The sequence below is a fragment of the Macrobrachium nipponense genome, chromosome 44, assembly GCF_015104395.2.
Source record: "Macrobrachium nipponense isolate FS-2020 chromosome 44, ASM1510439v2, whole genome shotgun sequence".
NCBI classification, from domain to species: domain Eukaryota; kingdom Metazoa; phylum Arthropoda; class Malacostraca; order Decapoda; family Palaemonidae; genus Macrobrachium; species Macrobrachium nipponense.
In genome coordinates, this window is record NC_087221.1 from 15,646,395 (window position 1) to 15,663,234 (window position 16,840).

Consider the following 16,840-nt stretch of genomic DNA (forward strand, 5'->3'; position numbering starts at 1 on the left):
TGTGGAAAGTAGATAAAATTATAAAACAATGTGTAGATTCTTAAATTCTTACTGTTGGTAAGAACATGTAAAAAGCTTAATAATTCTATACAATAACAAGCTCTTACCTCATGCTGAGCGTATAGAATCCCTCTGCCTTCTCACTGCGCCGTACAAGGTACGATCCATTCATGGTTAGCTTATCTTGGCTTTGAAGGTGGCTGATACTACCATGGTATTCCAAGCCATAATATGGTGGACAATCAGGGGGCCGATCTGTACACAGCACTGCTGCAGGTTTGGGTGCCTGCTGCTGCAACTGGTACACTAGCAAAAGAAAGAAGGAAGGAAAGATTAAACACTGTCAACATATTCTAAATGTTCAAGTCACCATACCATCTGAAAACTGACTTTCAGTAAATACAGTTTACCAAAAGTCATTTGCATAACACATAAATGTACAGTAGTACATGAATCAAGTCAGCAAGTTGTAAAGAATCGTTAACAATTATTATGTCTTGCCAGATACTTAGCCAATCTGTTTTAAAATGATATTGTTAAACTACAATAAAGTTTTGTACATACTTACCTGGCAGATATATACTTAGCTATAGTCTCCGACGTTCCCGACAGAATTTCAAATCTCGCGGCACACGCGACAGGTAGGTCAGGTGGTCTACCTTACCCCGCGCTGGGTGGCGGATGTACGAACCACTCCCGTAAGCTTGTCAGATTTTTCTCTTCCACCTGTCTCCTGAGGGGAGGCTGGGTGGGCCATTAATCGTATATATCTGCCAGGTAAGTATGTACAAAACTTTATTGTAGTTTAACAATATCATTTTTGTATCATGAACTTCCCTGACAGATATATAGCTTAGTTGGATTGGCACCCTTGGTGGAGGGTAAGAGACAGCTCAATAATACAGGTAAGACGGGAAAACAACTATGTTGTAGGATATAAAAACCTTGGTTCTCAACCTTTTCAGGATGAAGACTTCATAGATACTATCTCTGAGTCTGCATTGCCTGGAGAGCTACAGCTAGGACGTGACCTGATGCTGAAAGACTCTCGGATCTACCACTGGGATATGTGATCCCCTATTGTGGTAGAATCCAAGTCGGATGCTGTTAGAGGGACCTGTCCGCTTACCTAACAAGATCCTTACCACTACCTCTGCAAGGAGCAAAACCACCAGACCACCTAACCAAAATACAAAGGGTTAATATTACGACAAAAAGAGTGCCTCCTGCAACCTCTTTCAGACAACCAGAAACAACAATATAAAATATAGGGTAACATATAAAAAATTTACACAGGATAAGTTTTCAGCTCCCTGCCCCAGCAACGAATCCGCCGATACGAAAGGACCCAAGGCGAAGCATTTATCATATGTGATTTTTACATCACGTAGGTAGTGGTTTGCGAAAACCGTTGGCATCTCCAAAAGTCGCCTCCATCAAGTTCCGCACAGACATATTTTTTTCTGAATGCAAGCGAAGTTGCGATGGCTCTCACCTCGTGAGCTTTCAACTTTCAGTAGTCTAAAAATGATCTTCCTTACAGGCAACATGTGCCCTCGTAATAAGGCTTCTCAGAAAAAAGGAAAGAGCATTCTTCGACATGGGCCGAGTGGGTCCTTTACGGAGCACCAAAGCACATCTTGATTAGCCTTAAGTTGTTCCTTCCTCTTAAGGAAAATACTTCATAATTCTCATAGGGCAAAGAGTTCTTTCAGGCTCTTCCCCTACTAGAAAAGATAAACTACGAACTTCAACAGCTCTGGGCCAAGGCGTGATGGGTTTTCATTCTTTGCCAGAAACTTGGAAGAAATGAACACACCATAGAATATCTTCCTTAAACCCTACATTGCCCTCAATAGCTTGGAGCTCACTCACTCTCTTAGCTGTAGCTAGGGCCAAAAGGAAGATAGCCTTTTCTTCGTCAAATCCTTGAAAGAGGCTAAGCCAGGAGGTTCGAATCTAGACGATCCAAGGAATTGTAGGACTACGTCTAGATTCCAGTTTCGGTACTACATGAGGACGCTTAATGGTTTCAAATGATCTAATAAGATCATGCAGGTCCTTATCATCGGATATATTTAAGCCTCTATGCCGAAATACCGCCGCCAACATACTGCGGTATCCCTTAATAGTTGACACAACCAGATGACATTCTTCTTTGAGGAAAATAAGGAAATCCGCAATTTGGGTCACAGAGGTACTGGAAGAGGAAATGTTCTTCCTCTTGCACCAACGTCTGAAGACATCCCACTTTGACTGGTATACACGCAAGGTGGAAAAGGTCTCCTCGCTCTTGCGATTGCTTTAGCAGCTGTTGCTGAAAGCCTTTCGCTCTGACCAAACTTTGGACAGTCTGAAACCAGTCAGACTGAGAGCGAGGAGATTTTTGTGGTACCTGTCGAAGTGGGGTTTGTCTGAGTAGATCGCTCCTTAGCGGGAGCGATCTTGGAAGGTCCACCAACCATTCCAGTACCTCTGTGAACCATTCTTGGGCCGGCCAAAAGGGAGCGATTAAGGTCATTCTCGTTGAATCGGACTCTACGAACTTCTTGATGGTTAGCCCCAGGATCTTGAAGGGGGGAAACGCGTAGACGTCGAGTCCGTTCCAGTCTAGAAGAAGAGCGTCTATTGCTACTGCCTCTGGATCTGATATCGGAGAGCAGTAAGGATCCAGCCTCTTGTTCTTTGACGTGGCAAAGAGGTCTATGTGTGGCCTGCCCCATAACTTCCACAGGCTCTGGCATACATCCAGATGAAGGGTCCACTCTGTGGGAAGGACCTGATACTTTCCTGCTGAGGAGATCTGCTCTTACATTCCTTTAATCCATTCCTTTCTCCCTGCACGAACCTGTGAGAAGCTTGATTCCTCTTTCTTCTGCCCACAGAAGGAGGTCTCTTGCTGTCTCGTACAGGGAGAAGGAATGCGTCCCCCCCCCTGTTTCCTGATGTATGCCAGAGCTGTAGTGTTTGTCCGCGTTGACCTGCACTACCGATCTTCTGACTTTGGGCTCGAAAGCCTTCAGAGCCAACCACACAGCCATCAACTCCTTTCTGTTGATGTGCCAGGCTACCTGGTCCCCCACCCAGGTACCTGACACTTCGCTGGTTCCCAGAGTTGCACACCCCACCCCATGTCCGACGCGTCGGAGAACAACACCAGGTTGGGGGTCTGTGATTGAAGAGACAGTCCCTTCGCAAAGAGGTTGGGATCTGTCCACCATAAGAGATGTTTCTTGATGTCCTGGGATAACGACAGGGAGAACGTCAAATCCTGAGAACGACGACTCCAATTCCGATGAAGAAAAGAATTGGAGTGGTCTCAGGTGCAACCTTCCTAGGGAAACGAATTGCTCCAGAGAGAGCGTCCCCAGCAGACTCATCCACTCCCTCACTGTGCATACTTCTTTCCCTAAGAAGGTTGTTACTCTCTCGAATCCTCGGGCTTCCCTTTCCTTTCCTGCGAGGGAAAAGCCCGAAACTCAGAGAGTTCATCTGTATCCCGAGATACACACACTCTTGCTCGGGAATTAGTGATGACTTCTTGAAATTGACGAGAAGTCCCAAAGCCTTCGTCAATTCTAAAGTTACTTGTAAGTCCTTCAAACAACGATCTTCTGAATTGGCCTTATTAGCCAATCGTCGAGGTACATGGATATCCTCACCCCTTTCAAAATGAAGCCATTGAGCCACATTCCTCAAAATCCCCGTGAACACTTGAGGGGCCGTCGAGAGGCCGAAACACGAGCCCTGAACTGAAAAATTTTCCCCCCCATCATGAATCTGAGAAACTTCCTCGAGGAAGGATGGATCGGTACGTGGAAGTAAGCGTCCTGTAAATCCAAGGAAACCATCCAGTCCCCCTGGACGAAGTGCTGCCAGCACTGATGAAGGCGTTTCCATCGTGAACTTCTTCTTTTCTACGAAGAAGTTCAGGGCGCTTACATCCAACACCGGTCTCCATCCCCCTGAGGACTTCGGAACTAGGAAAAGGCGGTTGTAGAAGCCCGATGAATGATGGTCTGTCACTAGTTCGATAGCCCCCTTCTCCAGCATCTGATCTACTGCTAGATGGAGAGCTTGATTCATGATGGGGTCTCTGTACCTGGCCGTCAGTTCCCTTGGGATGGTCCCGTCAAGGGAGGTCTTTCGACGAAAGGGATGAGGTAACCTCTCCTCAAAATAGAAAGGGTCCAGGATCCAGCCCCTTTTTTGGGACCCAGACTTCTGCAAACTCTAAGAGTCTGGCGCCCACCGTTGATTGAAGGACTTGCAAGTTATTTGGGGGCTTTAACAGACTTGGCGAAAGTCTTACCCCTTCTTGAAGGTCTACGACCTCTAAACGTAGAGGTTCTTGATGAAGATGCCCCTCGAAAGGGTTTCTCGACACTTGCCTTTTCCTTCTTAGCCTTGGTAGGGAAGGAAGGGCGAGGTTTTTCTTGCCGACTGTGCCAAAAGGTCCTGGGGTGGCTTTGGTTTCCGAAAAGTGACCTCGAAATGTCCTGCACTCGATGTTTCGGGAACAACTGAGTAGACAGAGGAGCAACAGCAAAGAAGACCTCTGAGCATGGGAGACCGACTTCGTTAAGAAGGAACAATAAACCGACCTCTTCTTCACGATCCCGGCCACCACAGGGTAGGGATCGATTTCTCGCTCCGTCTCTTACCGACTTGTCCATACAAGACAAAAACACACATAAGATCTTCTGGCGAAATTGTGACTCTGGCACTTCAATTTTCTTGGCTGGAGGACTCCCCAACGACCAATCAAGGAAGTTAAATACTTCCAGCACTCTAAACATACCTTTGAGCAAATGATCCAATTCATTTCATTGCCCAAGTCGTCTTAGCAGAGTTAAGGGCAGTTCTCCTTGTCGAATCTACCAGTGCCGAAAATCCGAATCAGCCGAAGACGGTAGACCCAATCCTAAGGGCTCTCCTGTTTTCGTACCAGAAAACCAGCGCGTCCTGATAACTTCGAAGGAGGAAAAGCGAACATCGTTTTCCCCGCTTCTTCTTTGGAAGCCATCCAGGAACCAAACTCCTCAGTGCCTTCTTCATAGAAAGAGTTGGCTTCATCCTCACACAAGAAGAACTCTTCGCTGTCTTCGCACGTTGAAAAAAGTGAGTGAGGAGAAGGAGGAGCCGTAGGCGTAAGGGAATCCCCAAAACTTGTAAAAGTAGCTCTGTAAGCTTCTTGTAAGAAGAGAGGCAGCAGCAGAAGTGTTCGGTTCCTCATCCGAACCTTCTAGGTCGTCTTCTCGAGGCGAGGCGCTGAAGATCCTTATGTGACGAAGGGATCCTAGCAGGAGTTGAGCGAGAGGTTGGAGAACGCCCTCTCTTAGAAGAGTTCACATCCACTGGAGAACGATGAGAAGATCTGGGAAGTCTACGATGAGACTCCCTCTTCGAGGTATACGGAATCTCAGCCGAAGGCAGAGGTAGGGCTCCTACTCCGAGAAATCCTCGGAAACATCCACAGGGCGCTTACGAGGGAGGCGAGCGCCTACTATACTTCTATGCGCCTATCCTGAGGCGAGCGGCTGCCAGGAGAAGAGCGCCTATCGAGAGCAGAGCGCTTGCGCGGCTCTCCATACTTGTCCAGTTGCGTACGATCAACGGAAGTCCGACTGGAAGGCGAAATGCGCCTACTAGGAGAAGGCTGCTTGCGAGACTCTTGACGTCTAACAAGAGGGTACATTCAGGAGAATGGCGTTTCAAAACTAACGAGCGCCTACTTGGAGAAGGGCGCTTCCGGGATTCCTGTGCCTACCAAGAGACAAACGGTCAGGAGAAGTGCGCCTAGAAGCGGGAGAGCGCCTACACGGAGAAGGGCGCTTGAAAGACTCTGTTGTCTGCCCCTAGGAGGAATAATCAGGAGTATGACGCCTTAAAGAAAACGAGCGCCTACTAGGAGATCTATGTGCAGTAGGCTCTGGGCGCCTACCTTGCGGGGAGCGGCTAACAGTAGGCCGTCTATCATGCACACGACTCCTACCAGACTCTAGATGCCTGTCAGGAGAGAAGTCACGATCCGACACTCGAGGAGAGTGACATCTGGAAGAAGAACGCCCTACTTGTATAAGGGCGCCTTCTAGAATCTTGAGGCTGCTGAGGAGAAGTTTCACGCGAGGGAGTTGAAGAAATCGCGTGATGAGCAGGTGCAGTGCGCTTACCGGAAGCGGGAATCCAATCTGGAAAAAAAAGAAAAAACTTCTTTCTCCATAGAGCGTCCTACCGATGTTTGGCGTCTTGAAATCGAAAGAGAGCCAGCGAGCGAAGGAAGGCGCTCACTAGCGAGCGAGGGCGCTCACGCGAGCGAGGGCGCTCACGCGCCCCCGCCCCCACCTTCATACTAAACCTCCCACATATGAAGGAGAACGATCCTCTGAAGAGCGGGCGCCTAGATCTCTTTGATCGGAAGAGAAACGTCCTTCTTCCTACGTGATCTAACTGCTAGAGAGTCTGCTAGCGCCGTGATCTGAGCTTGAAGTCCCGCGAGTACTCTCGTAGGAGAATCTTCTTGTTCTTCCTCGGAAGCAGGCGCCGAGCGCGGAGCCGAGAAGAAGAACGATCACAGGATTTCTTGGGTTTCTTCGCCTCCACCGACGATTCTTCCGGGAAAACCTCCGGACTAGAAGCCAAAGGACTGCAGGGAGCCTTCCAAGCCCTCTTCAACGGGCGCGACGCATCCGGGAGTTCCAACCTCTCTTCGGAGAGGGAGACGACGAAGAGGAGAAGCATTGGCGTAGGAGCTCCTTCTTGTAGCGATCCGAGGCAGCCTGGGAGCGTACTTCAGGATCTGCCGAGGGGCGCCTGACCGGTGGGGGCTTCTCCCCTAGCCCTCCTGCGCTTTCGACTTTGTTTCCTACTCCACTGGGAACTGGGAGTCTGGAAGAGGTCTAGGCCTAGAGGCACTAAGGAGGCCGGTCAGACGCACCCTCCACAACTGGGGACACTGCACTGATCACTAACACTCTCCTTACCTTCCAACTGACGAATCTTCTGATCCATAGAACGTTCTTGGTTTCAGAGCTGCCGCCTCCGAAGGCGAATCTTCGGCTTCGGTGCGGGAGCCGGGGCTGCAACTTTGGAAGAAGTTTCTAATTCTAACGTTAGTACTATTAGGATCCACATCCAACTCACTCATTCTAGATCTGCTAGAACTTCTAGAGGAAGCCTTACGCACTCTATCACGTTCCAACTTCCTAACATAAGAAGAGAGAGCCTTATATTCTTCTTCATTCAATCCCTTACATTCATTACAAGGGTTAGCAAAAGCACATTCATTCCCCCTGCATTTCATTGCAAACCGTGTGGGGGTCTACCGAAGCTTTCGGCAACCTCACCTTACATCCTTCATTCACGCAAACCCTAAACAAAACCGAAGTTTTAACTACCGATTCTAGATCATACATCGTTAAAGAAAATCAAACTCAAATCAAACCGGTCCACAATCAGCGCTATGCCAAGCCAAACAAAGCGAATACGTCACCAAACGAAGTCCAAATTAACTCCAGGCAAGCGAGAACTCGAAAAACTATCGAGAGGAACCGACAACAGTTGTTATCGTTCCCGCGACAGAGAAAAATCTGACAAGCTTACGGGAGTGGTTCGTACATCCGCCACCCAGCGGCGGGTAAGGTAGACCACCTGACCTACCTGTCGCGTGTGCCGCGAGATTTGAAATTCTGTCGGGAACGTCGGAGACTATAGCTAAGTATATATCTGTCAGGGAAGTTCATGTACAAAAATACTAAATAGTTTAAGCCAGTCTTTCTTAAAGTACAGATCAGATTACAGGCAGTCCCCGCCTTACGATGGGTTCGGCTTACGACATTCCGAGGTTACAGCGCTTTTCAATTATATTCAGCAGAAATTATTTCCAGGTTTATGACATGTTCCAGGGTTACAATGCTTGCAACGCCAATCTGACGGAAAAAATGTGACTCCAAAAATGCAAAATAATCAATATTTGAAGGTTTTTTGATGAAAAATGCATTAAAGATGCAGTTTACATAGTTTTTAATACAGCCAAAGCATTAAAAGTAAGGTTTTCTTATGGTTTTGATGATTTTCTGGCTTACGACGATTTTCGGCTTACAGCGTGTCTCAAGAATGGAACCACCGTCATAAGCCGGGGACTGCCTGTATCTAACTACAGTATTGCACAACAACTGTTATCTATTCCTTTTTATACACAGCAATCCACCTGAGATTCAGAAAAATAGTGCCAAGGAAAGGATAAAAGTCTGTTTATTACTACTAATAAATAGTTTAACCAAACCATTTAACTCTGATAATGGTGAAACTGGGTGAGAGCCTCTTCTAGGCTATGCTAACTATCACCAAAACTTAGCTAAACCTTCCAATTTAGTTGCATACCCTATATGTCAGCATAGAAGACAGAGGAGTGGCAAATAAATACAGTCGAATAAACTTTTCTGCCTTGAATTACATCCACAAACACTACTATAATGTAGCTAGAAAAATGTCCCCATCAAGGTAGTCATCAGGATATATATACATCTATGTATACTAGTTTATTATGGTCAAGTATTTGCATACAAAAGCAAAGTATGCACAGAGTACTGTAGATTACAGTGGTAGTATTGAATAGTATTCAAAATTGTAAAGTAAATGAAAATAAATGCACCTGAGTAAATACAAAGTTGAATTTAACTTGTAGGTTACTGTCAATTCTTTGTCAAGTGATCACAATACTGTATACTTGTTTAAAAACTAACTGTCTCAATTTTACCAGTTTTCCTTGCTGCAGTACTATAGCAATTTACAAAATTTGTGTTCGTCACTGGGTATGGGTTTTATAATTATTCAATGCAATTGTTATTTAATTGAATCCAACAGAACAAGTCATAGCAACAACCCCGACAGCAGTACACAAACACTCTTGAATGTGACACTGTACTGCTCAATGGCAAATGTGTAAGAGTATGTATATAAGTGAAGCAACAGTAAAACACAACTGAAATTTATGAAACTAAGTAAATGTATGTTAAACTTTTAATATGCATACCATGCTTATAACAAAGTGATGTCATCACATACAGTTGTAACAGTAATTATTTTGCACAATTTTCACACCTTTTCTCACTTGGTGCTATTAACATAGTATGTAAATGTGCTTGCAACTAGTAAAATAATGAAAGAATTCTATTGTAAATTGTATGTAATGTAATTTACTAAGCAAAGAATGGGAAAAAACTATGGATACTCCCCATCGCTCTCATATCTACAGCACTGTACTATATAGTACTGTTATGGCTTTTGAATTATGTAATCATGCTAGATCATCATTTTACCTAAAATGCAGTACACTGTAATTGTTGAAATATTAACATTCAATAAAAAGTAATGTATCAAAGAACAAATATAAAGTGCACTGCTCTCTTTTTCAGGTCTTTCAGGATGGTTCTCTAGAGCATTATTTTGACACTTAGCAAAGTCTGTATTGTAACTGATTAAATTTATTTATCTCTCTCTCTCTCTCTCTCTCTCTCTCTCTCTCTCTCTCTCTCTCTCTCTCTCTCTCTCTCTCTCTCTCTCTCATCAGAGCACTTTGCTACTATTCATGAACAGTGGTTATCAAAATAGCACTTTTAACCAAAAGTCTTCAACACTGCCCATCAACTTGCCTAACAATGCCAACTAGGACCCCTTAAGACTTTTAGGTGGCATACACCTCTATCCAACAAAGAGGGTGTATCTCACAAGGGATTACAAATCATTTTCCTCCCCAATGTCTCATTACCAGAGAAAGGTTACATGCAGAGTTTGCTCATGAATTTCCCTTTAGATGCCCTGGCTTTACCTAGCCATCGAAATATTTAGTACCAAGGATTTTTTTCAGTATAATGATTATGAATTTAGTTTAAATAATTCACACAACAGTTAATAATGGTTAAGATGCTATTTATAGGTAATACAGTAAAACAAAAAAGTTAACAAGGCAAACAACTTTAGTTAGCTTGGCTTATAAAACTAAAAACCAGACTGCCTAAAAAGTAAGGTATAAAATGTTGGGATAAATTTACTTAAGCCAGGCAAAAATAATCTAAAAATTGAGTATACGGATTCCTTGCATTTGAAGAATCAATCTTAAGAGGTGATGCATTTGTAGGCTTGTTTAGGTTCATGATAAACACTATGGTGCAAGATTATGTGAAGGAAATCATCAAAATTCACATCATCCAAGCCCTAAATGGCTTAAAGAAGATGAAGACCAGTGGTGAAATAGAATTGTACTAAAAAGTGAAAAGAGGAAATGTACAACATAAGACAGAAATAAAAATAACTGCAGCTAAAACATACTACTGCAGGTGACACATAAAAGTTTTCCCACGGGGGGAAGAGAGCTTTTTACTATCTAGGCTAGCACAAACATCTTCCACAATTTTTGATAAATATGTAAATACTGTAGTCAAATATTTTGAACACTATGGCTACCTCTACTAATTGCTTGTTTTGACAAGAACAGCCCTTTTGACTCAATAAATTGGAGACTGGAATAATGTATATCTTTTACAGCAATCTTCTAAACAATAAAGAAGAGAGAGAGAGAGAGAGGGGGGTGGGGGGGGGGGGGGGGGGGGGGGGGGGGGGGGGGGAACTGCTGGGCTACTGTATTTGGGAGCCAAAAGTTCTCTGTACATACTAGAGAACCTTGTGGATCTGAAAGCATTGCCTGAACCATTACTAAATAAATACAAAGGTCACAGTAAGGGTATTTTACATGTAAATAAAATTCTATTCTGCAGTGATAAAACACTGTTCATACAAGCAAGCATCAGCATAACACCAAAACACTGCTCAATCAACTGCCACTTCTGAATGTGAATCTTAAACACGCGAGCACATAGATACATAAAATTATTCAGGAATGCTAACATCACTCTATCTTTGTTACAAGTTCTATGTAAATCCAATAATGCTTTTAGTATACATTCATTGTATACAATTTACCACATAAACTTCTTATTTCTAAAATAATATACATTGTCTCATTTTGTACAGATATATAATGCCATTGGATGTAAGTGCAAGCAAATAAAATAACAATATGTAGTGTGAACCGAACACCGAGTTGCTACGCCAAAAGGTGGCACTCAAAATGTCACTGAGTGCCATGTTCTTTTGGAAGGCTACCGAGGTAGAGATAGCCCTCACTTCGTGAGCATTCACTTTCAACAGTTTCATGTCACTGTCTTCACAAGATGAATGCGCTTCCTTGATGGTGTCCCTCAAGAAGAATGCCAGGAGCCAGTTCTTAGACATCAGCAAGTCTGGTTTTTTCTGAACTGAACAACCACGAAGTTGCTAGAATGGACCTCGACATTCCTTCGTTTCCGCAAATAGAATTTGAGAGAGCCCTGACATGGCACAGGACTCTCTCTGGCTCCCGTCCAATATTTCGCCATACCCTCAATCTCAAGCTCTTGGCCAAGGTTGGACGATTTCTCGTTCTTAGCAAAACGTCGGGCCAATGAACAAACGGCATTATGCCCCTTAAGCCAACGTGCTTGCTGATGGCTTGAATTTCGCTAACTCTCTTCGCCGTCGCCAGAGCAGTTAGTAAAACAGCCTTTCTGGTAATGTCCCTTAGTGACGCAGCATGAAGAGGTTCAAAATGACTGGACGTCAGGAACTTTAGGACTACGTCCAAGTTCCATGACGGCAACTTAGGTTGAGGCACCTTCGTGGTCTCGAAGGATCTTAAGAGATTGTGAAGGTCTTTGTCGTTTTCTAAGTCCATGCCTCTATGTCTAAAGACTACAGACAGCACACTTCTGTAGCCTTTGATCGTCGGGACTGCCAGCTTCAAGTCCTTCCCTCAGGTAAAGTAGGAAGTCATCTATTTGGTTCACAGAGGTCGTGGTAGAGAAAATGCCCTTCTTTCTGCACCAACTCCTGAAAGCAGCCCACTTTGATTGGTAAACTGCAAGAGCGGAAGCTCTCCTTGCATTGGCAATAGCTCTTGCCACAGGTCTTGAAAAGCCTCTCGCTCTGGCCAACTTTTGGATAGTCTGAACGCAGTCAGACTCAGAGCAGGGAGGTTTTTGTGGTACCTCTTGAAGCGGGGCTGTCTGAGTAGATCTATCCTTGACAGAAGCGTCCTCGGGAAGTCTACTACGAAGGACATGACCTCTGTGAACCATTCTTTCGCAGGCCAGAACGGGGCGATCAACGTCATTCTCGTCCCTTCTGACGCTGCAACCTTTCTCATAACTTCTCCCAGGATCTTGAATGGGGGGAAGGCGTATAGGTCCATCCCTGTCCAGTCCCAGAGAAGGGCATCTATCGCTACTGCTCCTGGATTGAGCACCGGGGAGCAGTACAGCGGAAGTCTCTTTGTCCTCGAAGTCGCAAAGATGTCTACGAGAGGACGTCCCCATAAACCCCACAGCTCTTGGCATACCTCCTGGTGAAGAGTCCATTTGGTTGGCAACAGTTGACCTTGCCGACTGAGGAGATCTGCACGGACGTTCTCGACGCCTGCGACGAACCTCGTAAGGATTGTTACGTCCCGTGCTTTTGCCCACAACAAGATCTCTCTCGCTAGAGTGAACAGGGACCAAGAGTGTGTTCCTCCCTGTTTCTTGATGTGAGACTTTGTCTTGGAAGAACTGGAGCGCCAAATAGATGGCCGCCAGCTCTTTGAGGTTTATGTGCCAGGACACCTGTTCCCCTCTCCAGGTGCCTGACACTTCTTCCCCCCCCCCCCCCCCCCTTCCCCCCCCCCCCCCCCCCTGTAATTGTTGCTCCCCACCCCATGGTGGACGCGTCGGAGAGCAACACTAGGTCGGGGCTCTGAAGCTTGAGGGCAAATCCCTCCGACAGCTTTGCAGGATCGAGCCACCACCTTAGGTGATCCTTTACCTCTCTTGATATCTTCAAGATCGCATCGAGATTCTCCTTGTCCTCCCAGCTCTCCGCTAGGAAAAACTGGAGAGGTCTGAGGTGCAGTCTCCCCAGGGAAACAAACTTCTCCAACGAGGAAATGGTCCCCAGCAGACTCATCCACTCCCTCACTGAGCATGTTTCTTTCCTCGGGAAGGCTGACACTTTGTTTAAGCCTTGCTGCTGACGTTTCCTGGGGACGGAAAACAAGGCCCAAAAAAGACCACTGAATCCATCTGAATCCCCAGATACACGATGGACTGCGTCGGGATCAGATGTGACTTTTCAAAATTTACCAGCGGTCCCAGGGTCAAATTTGAGTGAAGGTCCTTCAGACACCGAGCCTTTGAAGACGATCGAATGAGCCTGTCGTCTAGATACAGAGAGATTCTGACATTCGGAAGATGAAGACACCTCGCCACGTTCTTCATTAAAATCGTGAAGATCATGGGGGCCGTGCTCAACCCGAAGCAAAGTGCCCTGAATTGGAAAACTTTCTCTCTCAGGACAAACCGCAGGTACGTACTTCATCGACTGGGGATGGATCGGGACGTGAAAATAAGCGTCCTGTAGATCTAAGGACACCATCCAGTCGCCTGGTCTTAAGGCCCCAAGAACTGACTGAGGCGTCTCCATCTTGAACCTTTGCTTCTCCACAAAAAGGTTCAAACTGCTTACGTCTAACACACTGGTCGCCATCCTCCCGACTGTTTTGGCACCAGGAATAACCTTTTGTAGAAGCCCGGGGATTCTAGGTCTAAGACCTGTTCCACCACTCTCTTTTCGAGCATTTGCTCGAGCAGATTGTAAAGAATCTGCTGCTTCTCCCAATGGTAAGAGGGTGACAGATCCCTAGGTGTCGTGCACAGCGGAGGAGGCTTCAGGAAAGGGATCTTGTATCCTTGCTCGATGATGTTGAGCGACCAGCTGTCTGCATCTATCTCTCTCCAGGCTTTCGCAAACGAACGAAGCCTGGCTCCTACTGGTGACTGAAGGACTGAAGGCTCACTTCTTTCCCCTGAATTTGGAAGGGGCTTTGCCTCTGGGAAGGCCTCTTCCTCAAGGAGCCGGTCTTGAGGAAGCTCTGCCTCGAAAGGGCTTCTGCTTCTTGGAAGCTTGAGACGTTGAAGGAACTGCAGGACGTCTAGAAGACCGAGCTAGAAGGTCTTGCGTAGCCTTCTCTTGCAGGCTGACAGCCAGATCCTTGATCATAGCCTTGGAAAGAGATGGCTCGAAGAGGGGCGAACAGTAACTCTGCCCTCTGCGAGGGAGAAACAGACTTCGCAGTGAAGTTGCAGTACAACGCTCTCTTTTTCAAGAGCCCTGTACCAAAGTGCGAAGCCAGCTCCTCCGAACCATCCCTGACGGCCTTGTCCATACATGCAAGAATGCTGGACAGCTCCCCCAGGTTAATCGAGTCTGTGTATCCAGGACTCCCAGACACAAGTCCAAAAAGTTAAATACCTCCATCGTCCGGAAGAGTCCTTTAAGATGGTGATCTAACTCAGAAGGTGTCCAAGACACCTTCGCCGACGAAAGGAGAGACCTCCTCGGGGCGTCAACCAGGCTGGCAAAGTCGCCTTGGGCAGAGGAGGGAACTCTCAGTCCAATGTCCTCCCGTCTCGTACCATATCCCTGCTTTGCCGTTGAGTCTTGACGGAGGCAGGGCAAAAGAGGTCTTGCCTTGTGCTTTTCTCGATTCCATCCAATCATGTAACTTCTTAAACGCTCTCTTGGTCGAAAGAGAAGTCTTCATCTTAACAAAACCCGGAGCTTTACTGGCTTTTGAAGAAGAAAATTGAGAAGGAGGAGAGCGAGGGGCCGAGGGTTGGAACTTGTCTCCAAACGAAGCATGTAGGAGGCGGGCCAAGACCTGATAATCCGAAGACGCTCAAGTCGAAGGCTGCTCTTCGTCTGCTACCTCCGACGAACTGCTAACTTCTCCCTCTTCCGCAGGAGCGACAGACGAGACTACCGAAGGGAGAGGTACAAGACCTTTAGGGCCAATTTTCAAAGCAGATCGCTGCTGAACAGACGAGCTCTGAGCACAAGGCTGAGCGTCTTCCAAAGGTTCAGGAGCAGTTGCGAAGTCCTCTTGAAGCGCGTCTTGACGGTTGTCTTGACGAACGTCCTGTTGACGGAGGGCGTCTTGAGAAGCGTCTTGAAGAGCGTCCGAGCGTCAGCGAGCGTCCCAGAAAAGCATCACGCTGTGCGTCCTGACAAAGCTTAGCAGCTTGAGGAGCGTCCTGCTTCGCAGCCGAACAATTGTCATGCTTGGCAGCATACGGAGCATCCCTCAGGGACGAGCGAGAAGCGTCTCGACGAGCTGCTTGACGAAACGAAGCAGCTTGAATGGCGTCAAGCTTATCAGCTTGAAAAACGTCCTGTCTAACTGAAGAACGAACATCACGCTTCACAAACGAAGCGTCATGATGAGAAGAGAGGAGGGCGTCTTGGCGAGCAGGAAAACAATCCTTGCTGCGAACATGAAGACGTTCCTCCCTCTCGACAGAAGAACGTTTGGGGAGACGTTCCTCGCGCCCTCTCGACAAACACTGGGGAGCCTTACGAAATCCAGAGGGCGACAAAACAGGAGAAAGAGACGAGCGAGGAGAAGGCGAGGGAGACTGTCTGGTCCTCTTGGTAGGCAGTCTATCATCCTTCTTCCGACGACACGGCTCTGCCTCTCTCTCGGCAGGCAATGAAGCAAGTTGTTGCTGCATTGAAAGGATGATCTTCTTTGTCGGAGAAGACTCCTTCTCAGGGGAAGGGCTGATCCTGCGAGGGGTGAGGGGACGCCTTCTTCCTTTTCACAGGAGCCGCAACAGTTCTATCCCTGGAGCGACTGGGGCGCTCAAAAGCGTCATCATTGGATGACGTCCTGGTCTTCTTTTGCGGAGGAAAGGCAGCAAAACTCTCCGGAGACAACCGCATAGCAGCAGAAGAGAAAGGACGTGAAGCGTCCTCCTCTCTGAGACCAAAGACGACGGCCGCCTGTGCGACATCTTGCATCTTTGTTCTCTTTTGCGGTGGAAAGTCATCAAAATGTTCAGGCGAAGACCGCAAAGCAGAAGGAGCGAAAGGACGTGAAGCGTCCTCCTCTGAGAAACCAAAGACGACGGCCGCCTGTGCGACATCTAGCGTCTTTGTTCTCTTCAGAGGGCGCGAGTCCTTCCGGGAGCTCCAACCCCTGTGCAGGGAGGACGCCTCGGAGGAAGAGAAGCACTCCTGAAGGATAAGTGCACGAGCACGCTCCTTGGCAGCCTGGGAAGCGTCAACAGGTCCTGCCGAAGGGACGCCAGATCGGTGGGGAGCCCCCGTAACCCTCCTTCAGCTTTCGACTTGCCCACTCCCTGATTCCTGGGAGTCCGGCAGAGGTCCAGGCCTAGAGGCATTATAGGGCCGATCTGACAACACTAGGGGCACTATCACTGCACTTCACTGCACTATTATCACTTCTACCTTCCAAGGCGAGCACTTTGGATTCTAGATTACGTAGAGACTCTAGAATCACAGACAAGGCATTATCCTCCACAGACACCATTTCAGGGCCCAAAGGCAACACTACAGGTTTAGGAGTTGCAAAATCTACTGGAGGGTTAGCATGAGAAACATTACTGCCTTGACATCTACTGCCTGACACACTCCTGGAGGAAGACCTCCTGATCCTATCACGCTCTAACTTGCGCACATAGGACTCATATGCCTTCCAACCCGAATCAGACAGACTTTCACACTCCTTACAACGATCATCAATCATACACACATGTCCCCTACAACTCGTGCATACTGTGTGGGGTCTACCGAAGCCTTTGGTAGCCTCACCTTACATTCTTCTATACAACACACTCTGACACTAGCCGAACTAGACCCAGACATCTTAAAGGAAAAATCAAGCCAAAATCAAAAACAGTCCACAAATAGC

General features: G+C 46.9%; 1 protein-coding gene across 1 annotated transcript in view; it reads right to left on the minus strand.

Moving 5' to 3' along the window:
* LOC135204043 (N-chimaerin-like) overlaps nucleotides 1-16,840 on the minus strand; it is a gene marked incomplete in the record, with an annotated part of 72,946 nt that overhangs the window by 34,506 nt on the left and 21,600 nt on the right. Inside the window, 1 exon segment of the mRNA XM_064233993.1 lies at nucleotides 108-306. Within this exon segment, the coding sequence (XP_064090063.1) occupies nucleotides 108-306 (199 nt within the window).